Genomic DNA, 20,430 nt, shown 5'->3' with positions numbered 1-20,430 from the left:
CATAATCTGCTTTGTAGAACATGACTGCCTCTTCTAAAAGAATCTTGTTTTCCTGTAGATATTAATGAATGCCAACTACAAGGTGTGTGCCCTAATGGTGAGTGTTTGAATACCATGGGCAGCTATAGATGTACCTGCAAAATGGGATTTGGGCCGGATCCGACCTTTTCAAGTTGTGTTCGTAAGTACTAATCACTTGTACTCCTCTTTTGGGTCAGTTGTCTTTGGGCTGTATCAGAAAGAATGGGAATACTCAGTGGTGCACTGAAGTCTGTAAATAACTGGAAAACACTGTTAGTGAAAGTGACAAGAGGGAGGGAGCCAGCCTGATTTAGTAAAGTAAATCCATGTGATAGGGCCTTCTCCAGGAAGCATTTTAGTGCTATCAGAAAATTATAAAAAACTTTGATAAAAAGAAAAGAGTTCATTAAAGTTAGCATACCAACCTCTTGTGGTCTCTGAGAGATGAGAACAAGTTTCTCTTTCATAAATGTTTAAAGTGTTCTTTAGGCTACGTTAAACCCTGTCCCAGCTTCTGCCTTTATTCCAAATTCTGAGTCAGTGGAGTGTGATTTAAAGCGGCTTCACTGTATTTTCTTAGCTGGAAGAATCTGGAAAACTTACCGGGCACTGCCTTTCAGACGTTCTAGTCCAGCTCTAATTTTGAATCTCCTATCAAAGCTACCAGCCTGTCGCAGGCGTTAGACAGCTTTGCCTTCCAGAGATCTGAGATTTTCTGTTGTTCCTGAAAAGGGTAAAAATCTACCTTCAACTGCACGTTCTAATATTGCTCTGAAAACAGTCCTTCTCCAAAGAGACTTCCATGCCACAAAAACTGATCTGGCATGATCCTTATTGGAGATGGATACATTTCAGGTACAACGTTCTCACATGCAGAATTTTGAAGGTGAACTGTATTGGTAATCATACCTGATATCATAAAAGTAGGTATACACTGCAAAGTTTTAAAAGATACTGTCAAAGTTTCATATTTTAAACTAATCCATAGCAGACAACTATTAGGATAATTTTAAGAACAGTTCTGTATTATTTTCTCTCTTGATGGGTTTTGTTTTTATTTAGTTTTTACCTAGTTCTGGTGTATGCTAAGCTGCATCCTTCTTGACCCTGGTGTTAAACTTGACCTTTGTTCAAGGCACATTCTTCATGAACATTCCATTATTCGTGTTTAGTTAAATTTATCTGTGCCCTAAGGTGTAATACATAGAAATGATGAAATAAAGACAAAATAGTAGAACAAAAAGGATAGTCTCATTTATTACTTTTGACTGAGTTTTCTGAGTCTTTTTTGAAGCATTGTTACTAATTACTATTTACTTATTCCTTTAAAAACTGTCAAATGCAGATTAGGAAATTTTGCACGTAAGTCCTTTTTTTCCATTTATTTTTTTAACAATCATTTCTGATCATAGAGCAGATGTGCACCCAGTTATAGGGCTTTTTTTTGGGTGGAGTGGGAGGGCTTGTAAAATTAGACCATAAAATTAAGTTTGCCTACAAGGTATGCTTGAAAATTGGTACAAGGATTTGGACATTTCTAGCCAAAAAATCCCATTGTTAATAATATCCATATAATTTAGAGAGTTTTTGGCTGATTTGAATTACATGCATAAATATTTGAAATGGTTGTATGAGTTAAGTGGAAAAGATTAGCTTGAATATACTATTTTCTTGTGCATTTTTTTGGTTAAAAGATGATAAAGAGTTTGACTATAGAACTTACACATTTTTTTTTCCTCTTAAATAATTTGACATGTGGTCTGGTTAAAATTCTTACGCACAGGCTGCGGACTAGGTCAACTTGAAGAATTGGTCACAACGTGTTCTGTGAAATTTTGACTAGATCTGATGTCTAAGTTAAGGGCAGACATCCAAGTTTTAATAAGATTGTAGAAACCTGCCAATGAGCATTCTGAAACACTTGCACATTTCCTTAGCATTTATTTTCCTTGTCATTGACCAAATAATTCTGAACATATTAAACAACCATCCATTCTTATTTGAAAAATAAATAATTCAATTTTACGGTTCAGCTACAACAGCTGAAATGATAAGTAGTAAGAGATGTTTGTTGCTAGCTAAACATTCCAATGTCGAGTTTGGAGTTAAAACCTAGGCTTTTACCAGAGTTGAGTAGGCAGATTTATTTCTCTTTCTCTGAATTTACCACATGGAACATCATAGAGATGTATAGAGTTCTCCTGGGAGCCACGATTTGGGTCTGTTCAGAGTGACTTGTCGGTGTAGTCTGTGAAGAAATCGATAGGACAAGTCCGAAGATAGTTGAGAAAAATCAGGGAGGAAGGTGATGGCCACAGAGGAAAAGGACATCGGGGAAGGAAAATTGGTGATATCCTTGGTAGTCCTGGGGAAGTGGCAGGAGACTAGGGAATACCTACACAGGAGGCAGAGGTTACTGTGTAACATTTGAACCAGAAGTTCATGGAAAATGGAATTAAAAGATGAGTTTATCTTGGTGCATAAAAACTTTTGAAATCCATGCATATGACAGGTTTGTAAAAAGTTCATGGGAAATGTATGTTATGACAAAACTGTGTGTGGATTTCACATTTTCTCACACCAAAATAAACTCATCTTCTAATTCTATTTTTCCAGCGACTTTCTGAAGTTCTCTCATGTTCTCGAGATGTATAAAAGCAGCCTGAGATAGAGTGTGCAAGCAAACGGTGGAGACTAACAGCATTTTCTCAGGCAGCAAGAATTTAGGGCAGAGCCAGGCAATAAGAGGTGTGGCTGACTCCCTGAACTCCAAGAACAGCACTTGGCAATGGCTGAAGAGCAGTAGGAAGCTCTCTCTGTTCTTAAATTCACGGACATGAACACCCTCAGCGTTCCTTAATTCCCACCAGACGTTGCACCCTTTGATTTTCCTTGCCTGCTCTCCGTCCTCAATTTCACCAGGCCAAAAGGAAAAAGGAGCAGGATGCCGTCATTTTCTGGCCCAGACCTCCATGCCTGTGTCTTAGGATGCTCTAGATTTGTCTCTGCCTATCATGCATGGACATTTTAGGACTTGCCACAGCAAATTCAAGAATAGGATAGTAACGATTACAGTCAGTGGAAAAGCCCTTCCGGCATCTGAGCTGCAATTAATTTTCTTGAGAAATTTAAGGGCTCCAGGATGAGGGTGTGTCCACAGGTTGAGTTAAAAGGCCCAGAGGAAAGAAATTCTGAGCCTGTACTTTTGCTGCTTCATACTGTTCTTGACCCGCGGACTGGAGCTAATTGACACATAGAGGCTTAGAGATAAGATGTGCTCAGGAACTTCCGCCGTGGCCCTGAAGTCATGAGATGAAGGCAAATCCTTCCTGGAAGCCGGGCATGACAATGTCCATTGTTTCTCTTGAGTTTCTGCAGCATCTTTAGGAGATACACATTATTCTCCTTAGCCTGCACATTGGGAAACTGAACTGGTAGCTTCACCTAAGATCACATTGTTCTCCCGGGCACTTGGCTGGGTGCCTGTGCCAGCCTGGACACTTTCATCTCCTTTGGTTTCCAGGGCAGGTATTAGATTCTTCATAACTGGACATTTCCACTTATTTCTTTAAAAAAATTCATTTTTATTGATTTGAAAGTCAAGAGTTACACACAGAGAGGAGGAGAGGCAGAGAGAGAGTGGGAGGGAGGGAGGGAGAGGGAGAGAGAGGTCTTCCATTTCCTGGTTTACTCCCCAGCTGGCCACACTGGCCAATCTGTGCCTATCCAAAGCCAGGAGCTTCTTCCTGGTCTCCCCCCCAGGGTGCAGGGGCCCAAGGACTTGGGCCATCCTCTAGTGCTTTCCCAGGCCATAGCAGAGAGCTGGATCAGAAGAGGAGCAGCTGAGACACGAACCTGTGTCCATATGGGATGCCGGCACTGCAGACTGTGGCTTTACCCACTACACCACAGTGCTGGCCCCGGCCTTTTCCTTTCTTTCCACCTCCTCTGTGACCAGCTCAGCCTAGGCCCCTTGCTTCGCTCGCTTGAAGGTCTTGTGGCACCACAGCCTGGAGGTTAGACGGGTCATGGCAGACTGTTTGCTTCCAGATGATAACAGTTACAACAAAACTATGATGATAATAATGTTTGTTGCATACTTAAGTTCTGGGCACAGTGATAAGTGCTTTACATAGATTATCATATAAAATACTTATTAGACTTCTATGAGATTATACTGTTATTCTTCCTATTTTGGAAATGAAAGAATTAAGATGCTGAGAAGTTAGGGATCTTTCCAGAAGTCACAATCCCATAAGAGCTTGAACCCAGGTTGGAACTGAGTCTGTCTTAGTCCATAAGCTGAGCCTTTGATCAAGAAGAGGAACATGGCCAGAATACAGGGGAGAAAGTCGTATCGTGAAGGAAAGGTACTGATTAGTCTCACCTGTCACATGGTAGGTTGCATGGCCGCACCCTGCAGTTGCCCTAGAATCATTACTTATTTTATTTTGGTTCTCCCAGAATTTATTTTTAATTGCCAATTTCCCAAAAAGGATGCCCTGAGGCTTATCTGCAGGAAGGCCATCTACCTCTCAGATATCTCGGAACAGACTTCCCTGCTCGCTTCCCGCCCCGCACCTGCATCCTGTCATCCACAACCTAAGAATTTGAAGCTCGAAAGGAGGTGAAGCTCTAATACTGCGTTTCACCCCAGAAAGGAGGGAGGATATGGGGGGCATGAGAGTGACAGCAGCCAAGTAGGGTTACCCAACATTTATGCCTTTGTTCTTTGCTAAATTCTTCTCTAGTTTTTAAACTTCTTCAAAGTGCTGGATGCATTTGTATCTGCTTGATGTTATTTACCATCCACCTTTTAATATACTAGATTAGCATGTCTTTGAAAGTATAATGAGAGTTTATTGCCCAGCCCTGTGGTTAGGGCCATAGATAAGTGTAAACTGCTTAATTTACCATTGAGGAACCCAAATAATACTCACAGAACTATAGAACTTTGCCTTTTCACTCTGTTTTGTACTTGGATTGCCACCACCTGGGATTTATGGTTAAGATTCAATACCGTACTTGGGTACGGAGCTCTAAGTTTATTCTGATTTTTTTTGAAAATTTGCCTCTTTCTCTATGACAAGAGCAAAACTTTTGTTTTTCTTGATGAATGTCTCTTCTGGTGGGTGTTTTGCCTGTGCAATGTTTTTCACTTTAGATCCAGAATCTGAATCTTTTTGCCCTCAAGTTAGCAACATACCCTACAGAAAATACAGTCTGAGAAAGCACTGGTGGTTTATAGTTACATATTAGAACTTTGGTAATCACCCTTTGTTACTTTACCTCAGCCACTTTACACTCAGATCCATTTCTGTTTTTTCTTAAAAAATCTGGCAGTTCTTACTTTTGTTGGTATAGCATAAAGCCATATGAATCGGAAGGTTTCGTCACGTGTGCTATATTTTCAGTTATCAATATAGAACACAATGAATAGGCCTGCGCTGCGGCTCACTAGGCTAATCCTCCGCCTTGCGGTGCTGGCACACCAGGTTCTAGTCCCGGTCAGGGCACCAGATTCTGTCCCGGTTGCCCCTCTTCCAGGCCAGCTCTCTGCTGTGGCCAGGGAGTGCAGTGGAGGATGGCCCAAGTGCTTGGGCCCTGCACCCACATGGGAGACCAGGAGAAGCACCTGGATCCTGCCTTGGGATGAGCGTGGTGCGCTGGCCACTGCGCGCCAGCCGTGGTGGCCATTGGAGGTTGAACCAACGGCAAAGGAAGACCTTTCTCTCTGTCTCTCTCTCTCACTGTCCACTCTGCCTGTCAAACACACACACACACACACACACACAATGAATTATCCTTTACACTTAGCCTTCGAGTGGAGTTAACCTTGGGTTTAACAGATCCCCAGACAACAGAAACTGCAATCTTGCATTGTTCTGGATAGCAAATTATTGCTGAGGTTATGTGTCATGCTGCCCAGAATGTGAAAATGCTAGAGGTGTTTAATAATAAAATAAATGGAATTACCATGCAAGACATTTGAAGTGATAGAAGAATAATAGGTAGTATGATAGGTATGAAAATTGAGGCAGTTTTGAAGGGCACACCCTGTTAGAAAACTGAGGCATAAATGAATTATTTTGGTCTGCAGAGTTGTAGATCAAAGAAAACGTGAATCATGGGACCATCTGTAAAATTCAGGTTTGTACGCCAGACCTTTTTGGTGTTTCCTTGCTCCTCTTCGGTCTTTGAGGGAGCAGATTTATTGTTAGTTCGTTGCTTTTTCTTATGTGCACTTGGGGCAGGTCAGAATGTTCAGTCTGAACATGAGCTGACACTCCCTGCCTCACCGACAGTTGACTTATTGATGTCTTCTACAATCCAATGATTCTCTTTCTACTCCCATTCTAAAGAACTCTTGAGCTGCTTTGAGAGCTGTCATAAAAAAAAAAAAAAAGCCAGTGCCCCCAGACATCCACAACATACAAGGAATATTTAGGTTAGGAGATGATGGACTTAGAAAACTGACCGCAGGATGTTTGGGAGGGGCCCAGCGTTATGGCCTAGCAGGTTAAGCTGCTGACTGCAGCTCTGGGGTTCCGTGTGGGCGCCAGTTCGAGCCCTGGCTGCCCCTCTTCCAATCCAGCTCCCTGCTAATGCACGTAGGAAAGAAGAAGATGGCCCAAGTCCATGGGCCCCTGCACCCATGTGGGAGACTCCGATGAAGCTCCTGGCTTTGGCCAGGCCCAGGCTCTGCCCTTGTGGCCATCTGGGGAGTGAACCAGCAGATGGAAGATCTCCCTATTTCTCCTTCTCTCTCTGTAACTCTACCTTTCAAATAAAAGTAAAATAAATCTTTGAAAAATAGAGTTTTTTGGGGGAAGCAATAACACATTAGACCTATTATTTGATAAAATGCCCAAGATTTTACATTTTCCTTTGTGCAGTGCACGAGATTTCAACAACCAGAGAGTCATTTAATAAGCAATATCTTAAAAGTAGCACCCATACATTTCCTTAAAACACTGAATTTCTCATTCAGACTTTTGGCTTAACGTAGGTACAGGTATGGTAGGCTGCTTCAAACAGAGTACCTGGGTAACAATAGCAGGCTTGGTTCCTAAGATAGTTTCAGTACCCTAGACACATGAGTGAGGTGGGGATACTGGAGTGCACGTGGAGAATTAAACGGAAGGATGCCAGTGTCCCAGCTTGCCAGTGTCAAGCATTTGCAGGCACTCGACTTTGCTCTGAACAGCCCCTGTTCCTGGGACCTAGGAATAACACTAATGTGATTAGTGTTGTAATTAAGCCCACCATGTGTAAAATCTCTTGCGAGATGACTTGACATTGTTTCCATGGAAATATGTGTTGTAAGGCCCAAACAGTCTTTGGAGAGGAAATTTTTGAGCAAAGTCCTTTGTGAGCTATGTTAAAATTATGCACGTGTTCTAAGGACCATTATTGCAGAGACACATATAGTCATGCACACGCTATTTGAGTGGTGCTGAATTATTCTGGGGATGTATTATCCTTTGGGGGATATTAACCATGCCTTTTTTTTTTTTTGGTCTGACTTTTTGTCCATGAACTTTGATCTTTCATAGCTTATTTGAGTGGATGCCAAAAAGTGAGTAGGATATGAAGAAGTAAAGAGTTAGATTTCTCCATCTCACTGTTTTTTGGTTTTTGGTTTTTTTAAGGAGCTCTTGGCAAAGCTGGCCTTACTAGACGTACTGTGAACATTTCAAAGCTTCAGGGAGGTCCCCTCTTCACCCCTTAAACCTCCCGCACTGACCCCCAGTTCACCTGTACTATCTATCTTGAGCTTTCTACTCCTTGCTGGAATTCTACCACTGAGCAGTAGCCAAGTTGAGAACAAATGCCCATGAGAGGATGGAGATAGCTAATTTTACTATCAGTAAAGGTGGTTGATTTTTGTTTTCTCTCTAGCAGGAGTTTAGCCTGTTATTTCTAGCATGCATGGTGAACCTATCATTTATAATTAAGGAAGTTGCTGAACCTCAGCCAGTGTATTACTTAGGGTTCTCTGCAGAGAAATACAACCAGTGGATGCATGTGTGTGCCAATTCCTTGACATAAAAACCACCCTCGCTGATAAATAAATATATATTATATATATGGACACATAAAAATCTAGGCATAATTTTTCATACTGTGCCTTTTCTATGAACTCCTTAAAGGTTCAGCATTTATGGGTTTAAAAAAACTATAAAAGTAAACTTTTAATTCCATTTTCCATGAACTTTTTGAAGTGCCCTCATATGGATTATGTATTAGTAAGGAGATATTTATTTCAAGGAGTTGGCTCACAAATGGAGGAAACTGGCAAGTTGCAACCCTGCGAGGATGGGCCGGAAGGCTGGGGAGCCCAGGAGGAGTTGATGCTGAACTTGAGTCTGAGGGCAGCCTTGCTGGCGAATCCCTTCTTCCTCAGGGGAGATTGATCTGTTTTCATCTAAGGTCTTCAATTCATGGGAGGAGGCCTACCCAAAGTATGAAGGGTAGTTGGCTTTCACTCAGAGTCTTTTTGTTACAATGTTAATCTCATGTAAGCAACAACAACAAAATAACTGCAAACCTTTATAGCAACATCCACATCAGTATTTTCCCAAACATCGGGGTATCATGGCCAAGCCAAATTGAAAAATAAAGTTAACCATCATAGCCCGTCACAGTGTGTTCCTTAGGCTCTACAGCTCGGTAGACCTGTAATTTGGACCTAGGCCTGTCTGTCTATAAAAGCCTTGCTTTTTCTGTTGTGCCTTAGCACAGAAATGTAATTGGGTTGTTTCTGTAGCATCTAGCTGAGGTATCAGTCCCATTGGAAGCATGAAAATTTAGATCTGAGCACAAAGCATAGGAAGTGTACATGATTCGGGAGCACCAAATGCTGGAAGAACTGAGTAAAGTAAAGGCAACTTGGGAAAACCTCATTTGTTTCGTGATAGAGAGAAGAGTGGACTGGTTGGGGGGAGGGATTCAGCAGTCTAAATTGATTCTGTAGAACACAGCCTGTCCACATTTGGATAAGGAAATGAACTTCTTGAAGGTAGAGTTGTCTTACTTATCCTCCTGTTTGCCCAGTGTGCCTGGAAGGGTGTCAAGCTGTTAGACTGTTCTACTCTTAGTAGACAAGTTGAAAATTAGGATTTGGATCAAGGCATCAGATGACTCTAGCCTGAGGAGCTTCTATGGTCTTTTCTGAGGGGTTGAGCATACCACCTACTCCTCCTCCAGGGTGTTACACGGCTAGAACAGGGGTTGTGGTTTTAATAATAGGTGACTAGGTTTATTTGGGGACAAATGTTTTTGTTGAAATTGTTTCTTTTCACTTAGGCACACATACCCAATTTAAAACAGAAGGGACCAGGCAGGGAGGGTCATTGTCAAGGCATTTGGTACCCTTACTCTAAAACTCATTTGGTAAACTGACTCTCCATCAAGATGCCCTCAGTGGGGATAGATTGACTCTGAAGGGTGGTTTCTGATTCCTGCTTTAAGGTTCATTTTGTTATGGTTTGAAAAGCCAACCTGATTTTTGTTGCTCATATGATGTCGGGCTTTATCTCTGCTTTAGCGGATCCCCCTGTGATCTCGGAAGAGAAAGGGCCCTGTTACCGACTTGTCAGTTCCGGAAGGCAGTGTATGCACCCTCTGTCTGTCCACCTCACCAAGCAGCTCTGCTGTTGTAGTGTGGGCAAGGCCTGGGGCCCACACTGTGAGAAATGTCCCCTTCCAGGCACAGGTAAGACATGTCCAGCTGCATGCTCCCAGATGTTCCCAGTGACACAAGTACACAAGTTGACTTGGGAAGCTTGGATTGTTTTTGGTTTCTGACTTTAGTTTCTAGCAATGTAGCGTGTTTTCATCATTTCTGTAGAGAACACAGACATACAAGGTTGGATCAGTGGGAAACATTACATGGAAAGAGATTTTCTCATTTTGTGGTAACATCAACCTTCTTTTGAATATCAAGAGAAACCATTGTATTATATCGACAACTCCCAGTATTCTACATCTGATATGTAAGTGTAGGGAGACCAGCAGCTCTGAAGGGCTCTTTGCTTTCCTAATGATTGGCCTATCCACACTGCCCAGTAACTTGACCTTGTCCAGGTTGACTCATTCACTCATTTATTGAATATCATGCTTAATTTCTTTAATTGGAGAGGGAAGGAATTATATTCATGATTGAGTTTATACTATTAAGATTAAGAAATAACTGAAGGGCAGAACTTGCCAGAACCCCTGTGAACTTCCAGAGCCATTAAGTATTAAATTGATTCTTTATCCTTCAGTTTAGTGCATAATTGCCTCATGCCCTGAAAGGGGGAACTTCTCTGTTCTAAACACCCTGCTTTCCACCAAGCCATCACTAACTCAAGCAGGCTCATATGCTGTTAAGTGGAAGAAAATGAACTGTAACTTGCAAATGTTGGACATGATATTATCAAGGAACGGGTGGCCTCAGTAACCCTGGCTTGCAAAACAGTTTACAGTTACTTTTATTTGATGAGATACTTCCCACTTAGGGAAATGCATGAACTGTCACAGAACTGCATAGCATCTTGCAGCTATAATGTATGCTTTATAACTGCCAAGATTTAAATGTTAATTTAAATATCGTGATCCACCTTTGTTTGGGGTTAGACTATAAAAGAACTGTTACGGCAAAGGATAGTACCTTGTGGATGATTAATTTTTAGGCTACATAATTTTAGATACCTCCAAAAGTCCTTAGAAGCCTCCTACATGTACCATCTAATCCACTCATTATTACAAAGGAACAATCAAGTGATTTTCATAAAAATATTTAGTTTGTTAGTACTTCAGAATTTGGTAAAAATAAAAAAAAGTCTTGTTCTGGAAACAACTATTTTCAAGTATGAATTGTATTTCCTGCTTAAATATAAGAATGAGCTACCACCATTTAGTGTGTGATCCTTAAGAAAACAATATCTTAGCATGCTTTAAAGGACTATTTCAGAGTTTGCTTTTTATTGAGAACTAATTTTAGGTCCAGAACATTCAATAGAAGACCTCTTGTTCAGTGGAAGTGAGAAATGGCTGACTTTACTTTCAGTTTTAAAAGTAGAAATGAAAAAGTGACCATAAGCTCCTTGGTGTCTGCTTTTGGTAATTTGCCTCCAACACTAACAGCAGAGGGATTAGGTGGAGTTTTCCTCCTTAGGCCACACACCGCCTTGCTACCCTTGGCTTTCCCCTTTACTTAGTTGTGGGGATTATACAGTGGAGGTTAGCAAATCTCATGTGCCGAGACTACTATTTTAAAGAATGCAAAACCGCTTATTTTTGGCACGAATAGTGATTCCAGGGCACAGGCCATCTCCCCATCCTCTGGTTGTGGCCAGGCTTTTGTCTCATCGTCATCCCTTTCCTTGACAATTAACTCCATTCCTCTTGGCATTTCCTTCCTTTCTTGATTTTGTCATGTCTTGAGCATGTCTCACTTGGTGGGATACTTTCTCAGCGTGTTCAGACTCTCCCTTCAGAAATACCCTTTTCTGCCCTTCAGCAGCATCTCCCTACCAGCTGACACCCTGACTTCATTCTGACTGAGCCTTTTGGATTCAAGGAGAAATAAGTCATGAGGATTTTAGCACCTCATTCCCAGAACAGTGATTTCTCTTTGTTTCCTTTGTAATCTTCTTGCTCATTATCTAACAGAGCTATCACTGAACTCTGTAATAAGTACCAAAGCAAGAGAAAAAGCAGAAAGCCTAATTTTGGCTGATATATGAATACACACAAAACAAACTGTATATAATTTATATACATATGTATATTGTCTTCTATATATCAAAATATCTGCTAATAGCTACATATAGCTTATATGTAACATAATACTACACTGATATATGTATGAGTACAGTATCTTCTAATTGGTTTGATATATTAAACTATATTAAATATATGTTATATGTATTCTGATTGGGTAGGGTAAGGAATTAACAGAAAAAATGTTTAGTAAAAGAAAGGGTTGGATTTTTCTGTAAATATGCAAGTTTACCAGAAATTCAAGCCATTTGCTAACATTTTGCATTTGTTTTAAAGTTTTTAATTGTAACTATATTAGTGATGATTTATTAAGACATATTCATCATGATATTTTCCTCTGTATAAGTTTGCACTGTTAGATTTTTAAAAGGAATATTTTCCCATCCCAAATCTAGCTGCTTTTAAGGAAATCTGTCCTGGTGGAATGGGTTATACAGTTTCTGGCGTTCATAGACGCAGGCCAATCCATCACCATGTAGGTAAAGGACCTGTATTTGTGAAGCCAAAGAACACTCAACCTGTTGCTAAAAGTACTCATCCTCCACCTCTCCCAGCCAAGGAAGAGCCAGTGGAGGCCCTGACCTTCTCCCGGGAACACGGGCCAGGAGTGGCGGAGCCAGAAGGTGAGAGTGGCAGCGGCGCATGGACTGTGGCCCTCTGTCTGTGTCCGTGTGTCTTTGCTTCGGTTTTCCCGTTGATGTGCCTCTAGAACAGGCTTCCTCAGCCTTGGCACTGTTGACATTTGAGGGTAGATTATTCTTTAATTGGTGAGGTGCTGGCACTGTAGGATGTTCAGCAGCAACTGCTCAAGATCTCAATTAGCACCCACCTCCTTCAAGCTGTGCAACAAAAAAAGGTGTCCAAACATTGCAGATGTCCCCAGCTGGGGGTGAGAGGGGATGGGGAGGGGTGTAAGTTGGGGTAGCTAAATTATCTCTGATTGGGGAACCTCTGTTTTAGAATAATATGTACATGGAAGGTAACAAAATTTCATAATAATTTCAGTACATTATCTTGCTGTTTGGGAGCGACTTTTGCTTGATGCTTACTCATAGAGTGATTTAGATCCTTTAGGTTACTAGCCCTAATTCATTTCTTGGTCCATAGGGTCCTTTAATAAATATTGCTTTATTAAATGGAATCCACCTTAAGAAGTTAGAGCATCAACTAAGATTTCATGAAATAATTTAGCAGGCAGTCAGGAATAATAGAAGGGGAAGGGTAGAAGGCAAGAGACGGTCATGATAGGAGATCTGGGAGGTCACCTAGTGCAGTCCTTGGATTTACCTTTTGAGAAGTCTGAGACCTGGAGAAGGGACATGACTTGCCAGATGTCATACAAAGAATATAACCAAGTAATATGTTTTTCCAAGGAAATGGTTAGGGCCTTATCCCTGAGAGGGAGTCTAGAGACAATTGACTTTGACTATCTCTTTGGCCTTCAGGGAAAGAAATCATTTCTGTCTGTCTCTTTGTATAAATCAGCATATCTGATGCTTGGAATGTCTTGGCGACCACAGACATTCTCTGCATAGAAGGCACAGAATTTTTAGATTTGTGTGGAAAATTGTCTATGTTTTTACTCTAATAAAGCTCCTGTTCACTTTTCACAGTTGATTCTTGGCTCCGCATTCAGGGAGACCATTTATGGGATCTTATAAGGACATAGGGCACCCAGAGAAGTGAAAGTCTGGGAGCTGGGGGCAGCCTACTTCCTAGTAGGCAGGGTGTTTTGGTTTTTTTTTTTTTTTTTTTTTCTGACTCTAGACATTTGTGGGTTTTGACCTATTTTGCTCTACTATTTTTCACTCTCTGACCTTCATGGGTTAGGCAGAGCAGGTTGGGGAACTAAGCTGGAATGGTGAGAACTAAGCTGTATTGATCAGTTTGCCCCTGTACATGTAGGATGTCACGGCCAGATCCTTGCAACTGTTTCTGCTTTGCACAGGCAGGAGGAAATGGGCTGTGATTCAGATTCTGCCTCAAAATTTTCTTGGTAGTGGTTTTGGCAGGTTTCTGCGACCACAAGACTCTTGCAGCAGTGATTTTAATGTATATGGTGCCCTGATTGCTTTTAGGAATTAGCATGCACACCCAGCCTATATACTGATGTTGATGCAAACATTAACTCAGGAGGCAAAGGTAGTGAGTGTTGGCTCAAGGCTTTAGGACTGATTCTGAGATTTCATGAATTCCAAGAGTTCACTAATTCTGATTCATGACAAGCAAGTCTTTCTGAATACAAGGGCATCATTGCTATCATAATAATGTTCATGATAATGTAATATGTAATTTGCCCAGTACATCAGTGCTAATCCCTTATTGGCTCTTGCTGACTTGTGAGTTTTTTCATACTTAGCATATGTTCCTTGAAATACACACAGGACTTCATTAAAAGTTGGAATAACTCAAAAGATAGCACTTTTTCTCACATTGATTATTGAATTAAGTGGCATTCTTTTTTTTTTTTTAAACATTGACATCAGAAAGCATTTCAAACATCATATACCATTTGTATGTTAAGGATAAATATTTGACCAATTAATGCAAATTTTTCTGCAATATAGGAAGTTGCATGAAATTGGATTTAAGTATAAAATAATGTATCATAGTGTTACATTCTTTAACTTTCTAGTTTCTACTAATTCTGAATGAATAGTATTTGAAGGACTTAGTCACATTTGCTCTGAGTTCCTATAGTTGAGGAATGAAATAACTCTGAAAGTTCTTCTCTGTCAGTTATGTGTAAAATTCTCAAAAATAGCAGATAGCATTATTTCTGCATTTGATTTAGTGTTATTTTTAATTATTTTAGAAGGATACCAGCCTTTATTGATTTAAAAAAAATGAACTATAGTGGACAGATTGTACTAATGCCCTGTTTTATTTTCTGGTTTTAGTGGCAACTACACCCCCTGAGAAGGTAATTTTTTTTATTACTTGCAAGTCTTTTATCTTCAAAATAATGTTTATTAGAATATGTGTAAGTTTTTCCTAAATACACTAGCCTGTCTGTTACACATAATTTGATTTAAGAAAGCAGAGCATTCATTCATCGAGAAACATTTATTGACTTGGCACTATTCTTGAGGCTAAGGAAATGATAAAGAACAAATCAGACAAAACTCCCTATTCTTATCAAACTTAAAACTCCAATGAGAAGAAAATGGCAGGAACTAATGGGAATTAGGGGCGTTAAAGAGAATTCAAAGAGTCAGTTGACTTCCTGGACTACCTACGGAATAGCTCTGACATGTTTGTGTAATTATATATTCTTAGAGTGCATATATAGTAATTGAGGTATTTCTTCATTCAACTAAAATTTAAGAAGCATGTTTGAATTTTATTACAGTAAGAAGAGAACTTACTCTTAGAAGTTATAAACACGTTAATGTTGCTTCTTAGGAATTTTAGAGGAATTTTTATCAATCTGTTGGTTCAGGGGCCATAAAACGAGACTGCGACTGTGAGGCCGAATAGGGAGTTCAGACATCTCCAGGAGCTAAGGCCCCTTTATGTAATAGTAGAGCTGCTCTGAATCTTGGTTTGATTTTTTTATTGACAATACCATGCTTATACATTTGCATAATTTATGCAGCTGACAACACATTGAATATTAAAATTTAGAAGGGACTGATAAATATTGTAAATAGCTTTTAAAGTGACATACATATGGGGAAGCATGCATGCATGCCTATGAGTGCTTGAAGAATCCAGAAACATTAGGATGTTGGATTGAGAACACTCATCAAGGAAGGGGTTAAACCGAGCTGCAGTACAATCTGTATGCATATTTCACATGCACATTTGCAATTCTCAGATAGCTTCTCCAGTGATTAGTGATATACAGTGGCTTGCAGTTTTGCTGATTTCAATGCAGTTCTGACTGAATCACAATAGGAATCATTTAGATTGTGAGTGGCCAGTTGAATACCAGATAGCCCCATCGTAACTTAGTTTTCTTCTTTGTGTACAGCTGGGCTTTTGGTGGCTCTCACTAATTTGAAAGTGGTGTGAATATGTTCTTGTATATTTTCACTGCATTTTATTTCAGAGGAGATCATGGGGAAAATGCAATCATACTTTTGCAGTCGTGGTCCTTAGAAAAGTCGCCAGGTGGGAGTAAGCAGTTAGCCTAGCAGTTAAGGTCCCTGCCACCCATGGGGGAGACTTAGATTGAGTTTCCAGTGAGTTGCTAGCTTCCTGCTTTGGTCTCTGCCAACCCTGGCTGTTTAGGGCATTTGGGAAATGAACCAGCCAGAGGGAGATTTCTCTGTCTCTCAAATTAAAAATAATATATATACATATATATATAGTATATATAAACACATACATATATGTGTATATATATAAATTTTGGATATTAAAAATGAATGAAAAAAAAGCTGTTTCAGGAGTGAAAAATGTATACATTCAAAGGTGTGGTGGAAGGACAGCAGGGGTCATGAAGGACATGGTTTGAAAGAGTTCGGAGCTGCTTTGGAAGGCTTTGACTCCCAAACTGCAGTTGGAATCGGTGGGGTAACACCCTGCTCCTCAGCTGGCCCCTCCGTGTCGGTGGAGGACTAGGACCGGGAGGAAGTCTTCTGCCTCTTGCTGATGGGGAAAGAGTGTCTGTGAGCCACAGGAGTGGATTCCCATCTGATCGTGGACTGCCCATTGTTGGCACTGGCCACGGGCTGTGGGGCAAGGGGTTCGATCAGGACTGGTGGAGATGGTCTTGGTGAGGTGATAGGAAACTGGCCTACACTGTGAAGGAGGGGAAGTGTAGGAAAGAGCGGTGTGTGCTCAGTGTTTCTGGACGATGAGTGGAAGCAGGATTAAATGAGGTCGGGAGAAGGAGATAGGCTGAGACGCTAATTGAATTACAATAAAGCGAGAGTCAGAGTCCAGATGAGGGTGGGGGGAGCTAAGGATATTGAAAATGGTGAACCGCTGGAAGGAATAATGCAGGTGAGCAGCGTTTAGGATGAGAAATGAAAGAAGGAGGACTGAAAAGTGACTGTCAGCCTGGATGGGAGCCAAGTAAAGACTGATATTGGCAGAAATGATGGGTGGTTTGAGAGGGTGGATTTGAGGAATCTGGAATACAAGGTCTCTTCAAAAAGATTGTGGACAATCTGTACTATAAAATATCATGCATGGGTTCCAAATTTTTTTCACCAAAACAAACTTATCTTCAATTCTATTTTCTTTTTCCTTTTTTATTATTTGTTTATTTGAAAGTCAGAATGACAGAGACAGAGACAGAGAGATCTTCTATTTGCTGGTGCATTACCCAAACGGCCAGGGAGGGCCAAGTCAAAGCCAGGAGCCAGGAGCTTGGGCCATCTTCCACTGCTTTCCCAGGTTCTTTAACATGGCGCTAGATTGGGAGTGGAGCAGCCGGGACTTGAACAGGTGCCCATATGGGATGCCTGCAGATGGTGGCTTAACCTGCTGTGCCACAGCACTGGCCTCTCCATTCCATTTTCATAAACTTTTTGATGTGCCCTCATAACTAAACGAAGGTATCCTGGGGGCATTCAAGCTTAGAAAATTGGGTCTTTGGTGAAGTATTCAGGCAGGCTATCTATTTTAGAAGCAAAAAAGAGGTGATAATTAAAGCCAGGAGAGAGAGAATGAGAGGGAAACAAGGTTCATGCAGTGAGCTCTCTGGAAGATGACAGGAGTCCAAGCCAGAGAGGGGATATATGGGGTAATGGTGATGAAGTATTGGATGAAAACTCTTAATGAAGTGATTTTGTGAGTTCTGTGGGTAAAGGTACAGATCCTGAAGTAGACAAACTGTTCAGCCTGCACGAGCCCTAAGCGGCTGCAGCTGTTCACCGAGGCATGGGTCATGAGATCCAGGGGTAAAGTGGGTAAAGCGATATCTGAAGACGTGCTGAGTCCTCTGTAGGACCTCCGTTCCCATCACTCTGCCCAGCCACCACTGTTCAGAGACATGGGGGTGTAAAGTTACTGGATGTGAGGCTAGGGAGGCCATAGTGGTGGGCTGGTTTAAAATCTTCAACTTATCATGACCCGTCGGCTGTGTCCATTATGTAATCTGCAAAGTGTGGCTGGTCCTCACTGTGGGTCACAGCCACATGGGAATGCAGCGAAGGCTCTGTCCTCCCCTGGGGTTAGTTTGCCCGTCTGCAGGCCAATATGAGTACCTGGGCCAAGACGGCCGCTTAAAACGTCTGACTTTGGGCCCCAGAGAAATGGATGAGTGTTTCTGTGGGTCACCCCTGCTGGGACAACCCAAGGACACATCAGAGTAGCTGCACAATGCTAGTTCTTTTTTTTTTTTTAATTTCATACAATTGTACTTTTTTTTTGTCTAATGTCCAGTGATATTTCTTTGCCTTTTGAAGAGTATTATTAACTAGATAAAAAGAATAGTATGCAGCTTTGTGTTGACTGTTGAGGAATAATTTTTCATACTATTTGAACCCATTACTTAGTAAAGAATTAATCTTCTGTGTATAGAGTTAATTGAAAATAGATCTTAGTAAAAGATAAGAATGGGAATAGGAGAGGAAGGAGGAAGAAAGGTGGGAGTGTGGGTAGGAAGAATCATTAAGTTCCTAAAGTTGTACTTACAAAATGCATGAAGTTTGTATACCTTAAATAAAAGGTTTCTGGGGAAAAAAATAAGTAGATGGTTCAACAACAACAAAAATATAGTAGTATGCAGGAAACTAAAAGTAGTTCCCATTTTCAATTCTGCTTTTTCTCCCTCTGTTGTTTGAATATAATTATCCAGGAAATTCCTTCTTTGGATCAGGAGAAAACAAAACTTGAGCCTGGTCAACCCCAGCTCTCTCCAGGCGTTTCAACTATCCATCTTCACCCACAGTTTCCAGGTAACTCATGTTGCTCTGCGCTCCTTGTGAGAGTATTCTGAATGAAAGCACAGGATAGGAAGTTTTGTGTCTTTGGTTTTGTTTAATAAGTCATTGAAATTCATAATTGAAGTTGAATGTGAAAAGTATACACTTAGATATCTTAATAGACTTAAGTAGTAGTATTGTAAGTAGGCTATTTTTAAGTATTATAATGGAAAAGTTAAGTTTTTCACTGTTTTCCGCAATTATTACTGGAAGATTATTGAAGGTTATCATTTGATGAATGGTAGTTTTTCTTGGCTTCTCTGGCACTCTCAGACATTCTTGCTAAATATTCAAACTAGAGCTGGAGATAAATGCCACGAGCCTTCAGGACCTATAACAGTTCTTCATATTCAAGAGCTCCTGTGGTGTATTAGTAGACAAAGTTATGCTTGCGCTTTGACATGGGATTTCAGTGCACATAACAGGCTTTAATTTTCTTCTTATCCCCTGCTTCCTCTTATAGTAGTGATTGAAAAAACATCACCCCCTGTGCCTGTAGAAGTAGCTCCTGAAGCTTCTACATCAAGTGCCAGCCAAGTGATCGCACCTACTCAGGTCACAGGTTGGTGCATTGTTTATTTCATTAAACTCGCAGATCCTATGGAGAAATGGTTTGAACCGCATTTAAAAGTAATGGCAAGTGTATACAATTGCACATGGTAGGGTTAGATGTAATAGCAAATGTTTGCATATCTACATACTGTTAAAGAGGAGGAAAATGTGTAAATTGTATATAGGCAATGGAATGTCACACTGCTTATTAAGGTAATGTTTTAAAGTACTATCTAATGTCATGAGGAAATGCTTGTGATATAATATTTATAACGATTCCAATTTTATTTTTTAAAATATTTACAAACGCAGAAAAGGAGATAAAAAGAAAATGAATCAAAATGTTCAGCTATCACCAGTTAATAGGATCGTGGGTAATTTTCTGTGCTTTAACATATTGGTATCTATTTTCAAAATTTTATAAGTATGTAGTAGTCATTAAGAGATATAAAGATTGGTTATATTTTGAGACAAATGCAAAGACCTAAATGTTAATCCTTAATGTAAAATGAGCTCTTTTAAGTCAAGAAGGAAAATACCAACAATAGAGAAATAGGAAAATAATATCAGATACAAAAATCATAAGAAGAATTGTCAAGGAGCACATCATGGGAAATTTCACTACTGGTATCAAAAATGCAAATTGTAAAATGGTAGTACTTCATTCTTGTAAAATTAGTATTTAAAACCCAGTGAGCCGGCGCCGCGGCTCACTAGGCTAATCCTCCGCCTAGCGGCGCCGGCACACCGGGTTCTAGTCCCGGTCGGGGCGCCGGATTCTGTCCCGGTTGCCCCTCTTCCAGGCCAGCCCTCTGCTGTGGCCAGGGAGTGCAGTGGAGGATGGCCCAGGTGCTTGGGCCCTGCACCCCATGGGAGACCAGGAAAAGCACCTGGCTCCTGGCTCCTGCCATCGGATCAGCGCGGTGCGCCGGCCGCAGCGCGCCGGCCGCGGCGGCCATTGGAGGGTGAACCAACGGCAAAGGAAGACCTTTCTCTCTGTCTCTCTCTCTCTCACTGTCCACTCTGCCTGTCAAAAAAAAAAAATAAATAAAATAAAATAAAATAAAATAAAATAAAATAAAAAAACCAGTGAAAGTTTTTGTTAGGGTGAAGCTGAGACCCAGACACATTGCCAAAAGGAGGGTACATCAGGGTTCTCCAGAGAAACAAAGCCAGTAGACTGTGTTTAGATAAATGGAGTTTA

The 20,430-nt window shown here is 40.8% G+C and overlaps 1 protein-coding gene across 15 annotated transcripts in view; it reads left to right on the top strand.

Moving 5' to 3' along the window:
• Positions 1 to 20,430, top strand: part of LTBP1 (latent transforming growth factor beta binding protein 1) — a 445,461-nt gene that overhangs the window by 299,016 nt on the left and 126,015 nt on the right. For 5 of the 15 annotated variants that reach the window (XM_008254559.4, XM_051843012.2, XM_051843010.2 and 2 more), the window contains 6 exons: positions 59 to 181; positions 9,572 to 9,739; positions 12,189 to 12,416; positions 14,694 to 14,716; positions 18,548 to 18,647; positions 19,138 to 19,236. In XM_008254559.4, the coding sequence (XP_008252781.3) occupies positions 59 to 181; positions 9,572 to 9,739; positions 12,189 to 12,416; positions 14,694 to 14,716; positions 18,548 to 18,647; positions 19,138 to 19,236 (741 nt within the window). The remainder of the gene's footprint in view (positions 1 to 58; positions 182 to 9,571; positions 9,740 to 12,188; positions 12,417 to 14,693; positions 14,717 to 18,547; positions 18,648 to 19,137; positions 19,237 to 20,430) is intronic. The other 10 variants (XM_070069261.1, XM_051843014.2, XM_008254564.4 and 7 more) reach the window with 3 other exon arrangements.

The sequence above is a fragment of the Oryctolagus cuniculus genome, chromosome 2 (assembly GCF_964237555.1).
Source record: "Oryctolagus cuniculus chromosome 2, mOryCun1.1, whole genome shotgun sequence".
NCBI classification, from domain to species: Eukaryota; Metazoa; Chordata; class Mammalia; order Lagomorpha; family Leporidae; genus Oryctolagus; species Oryctolagus cuniculus.
The sequence above is the reverse complement of the archived record's forward strand: the minus strand, read 5'-3'. Positions and strand labels throughout refer to the sequence as shown.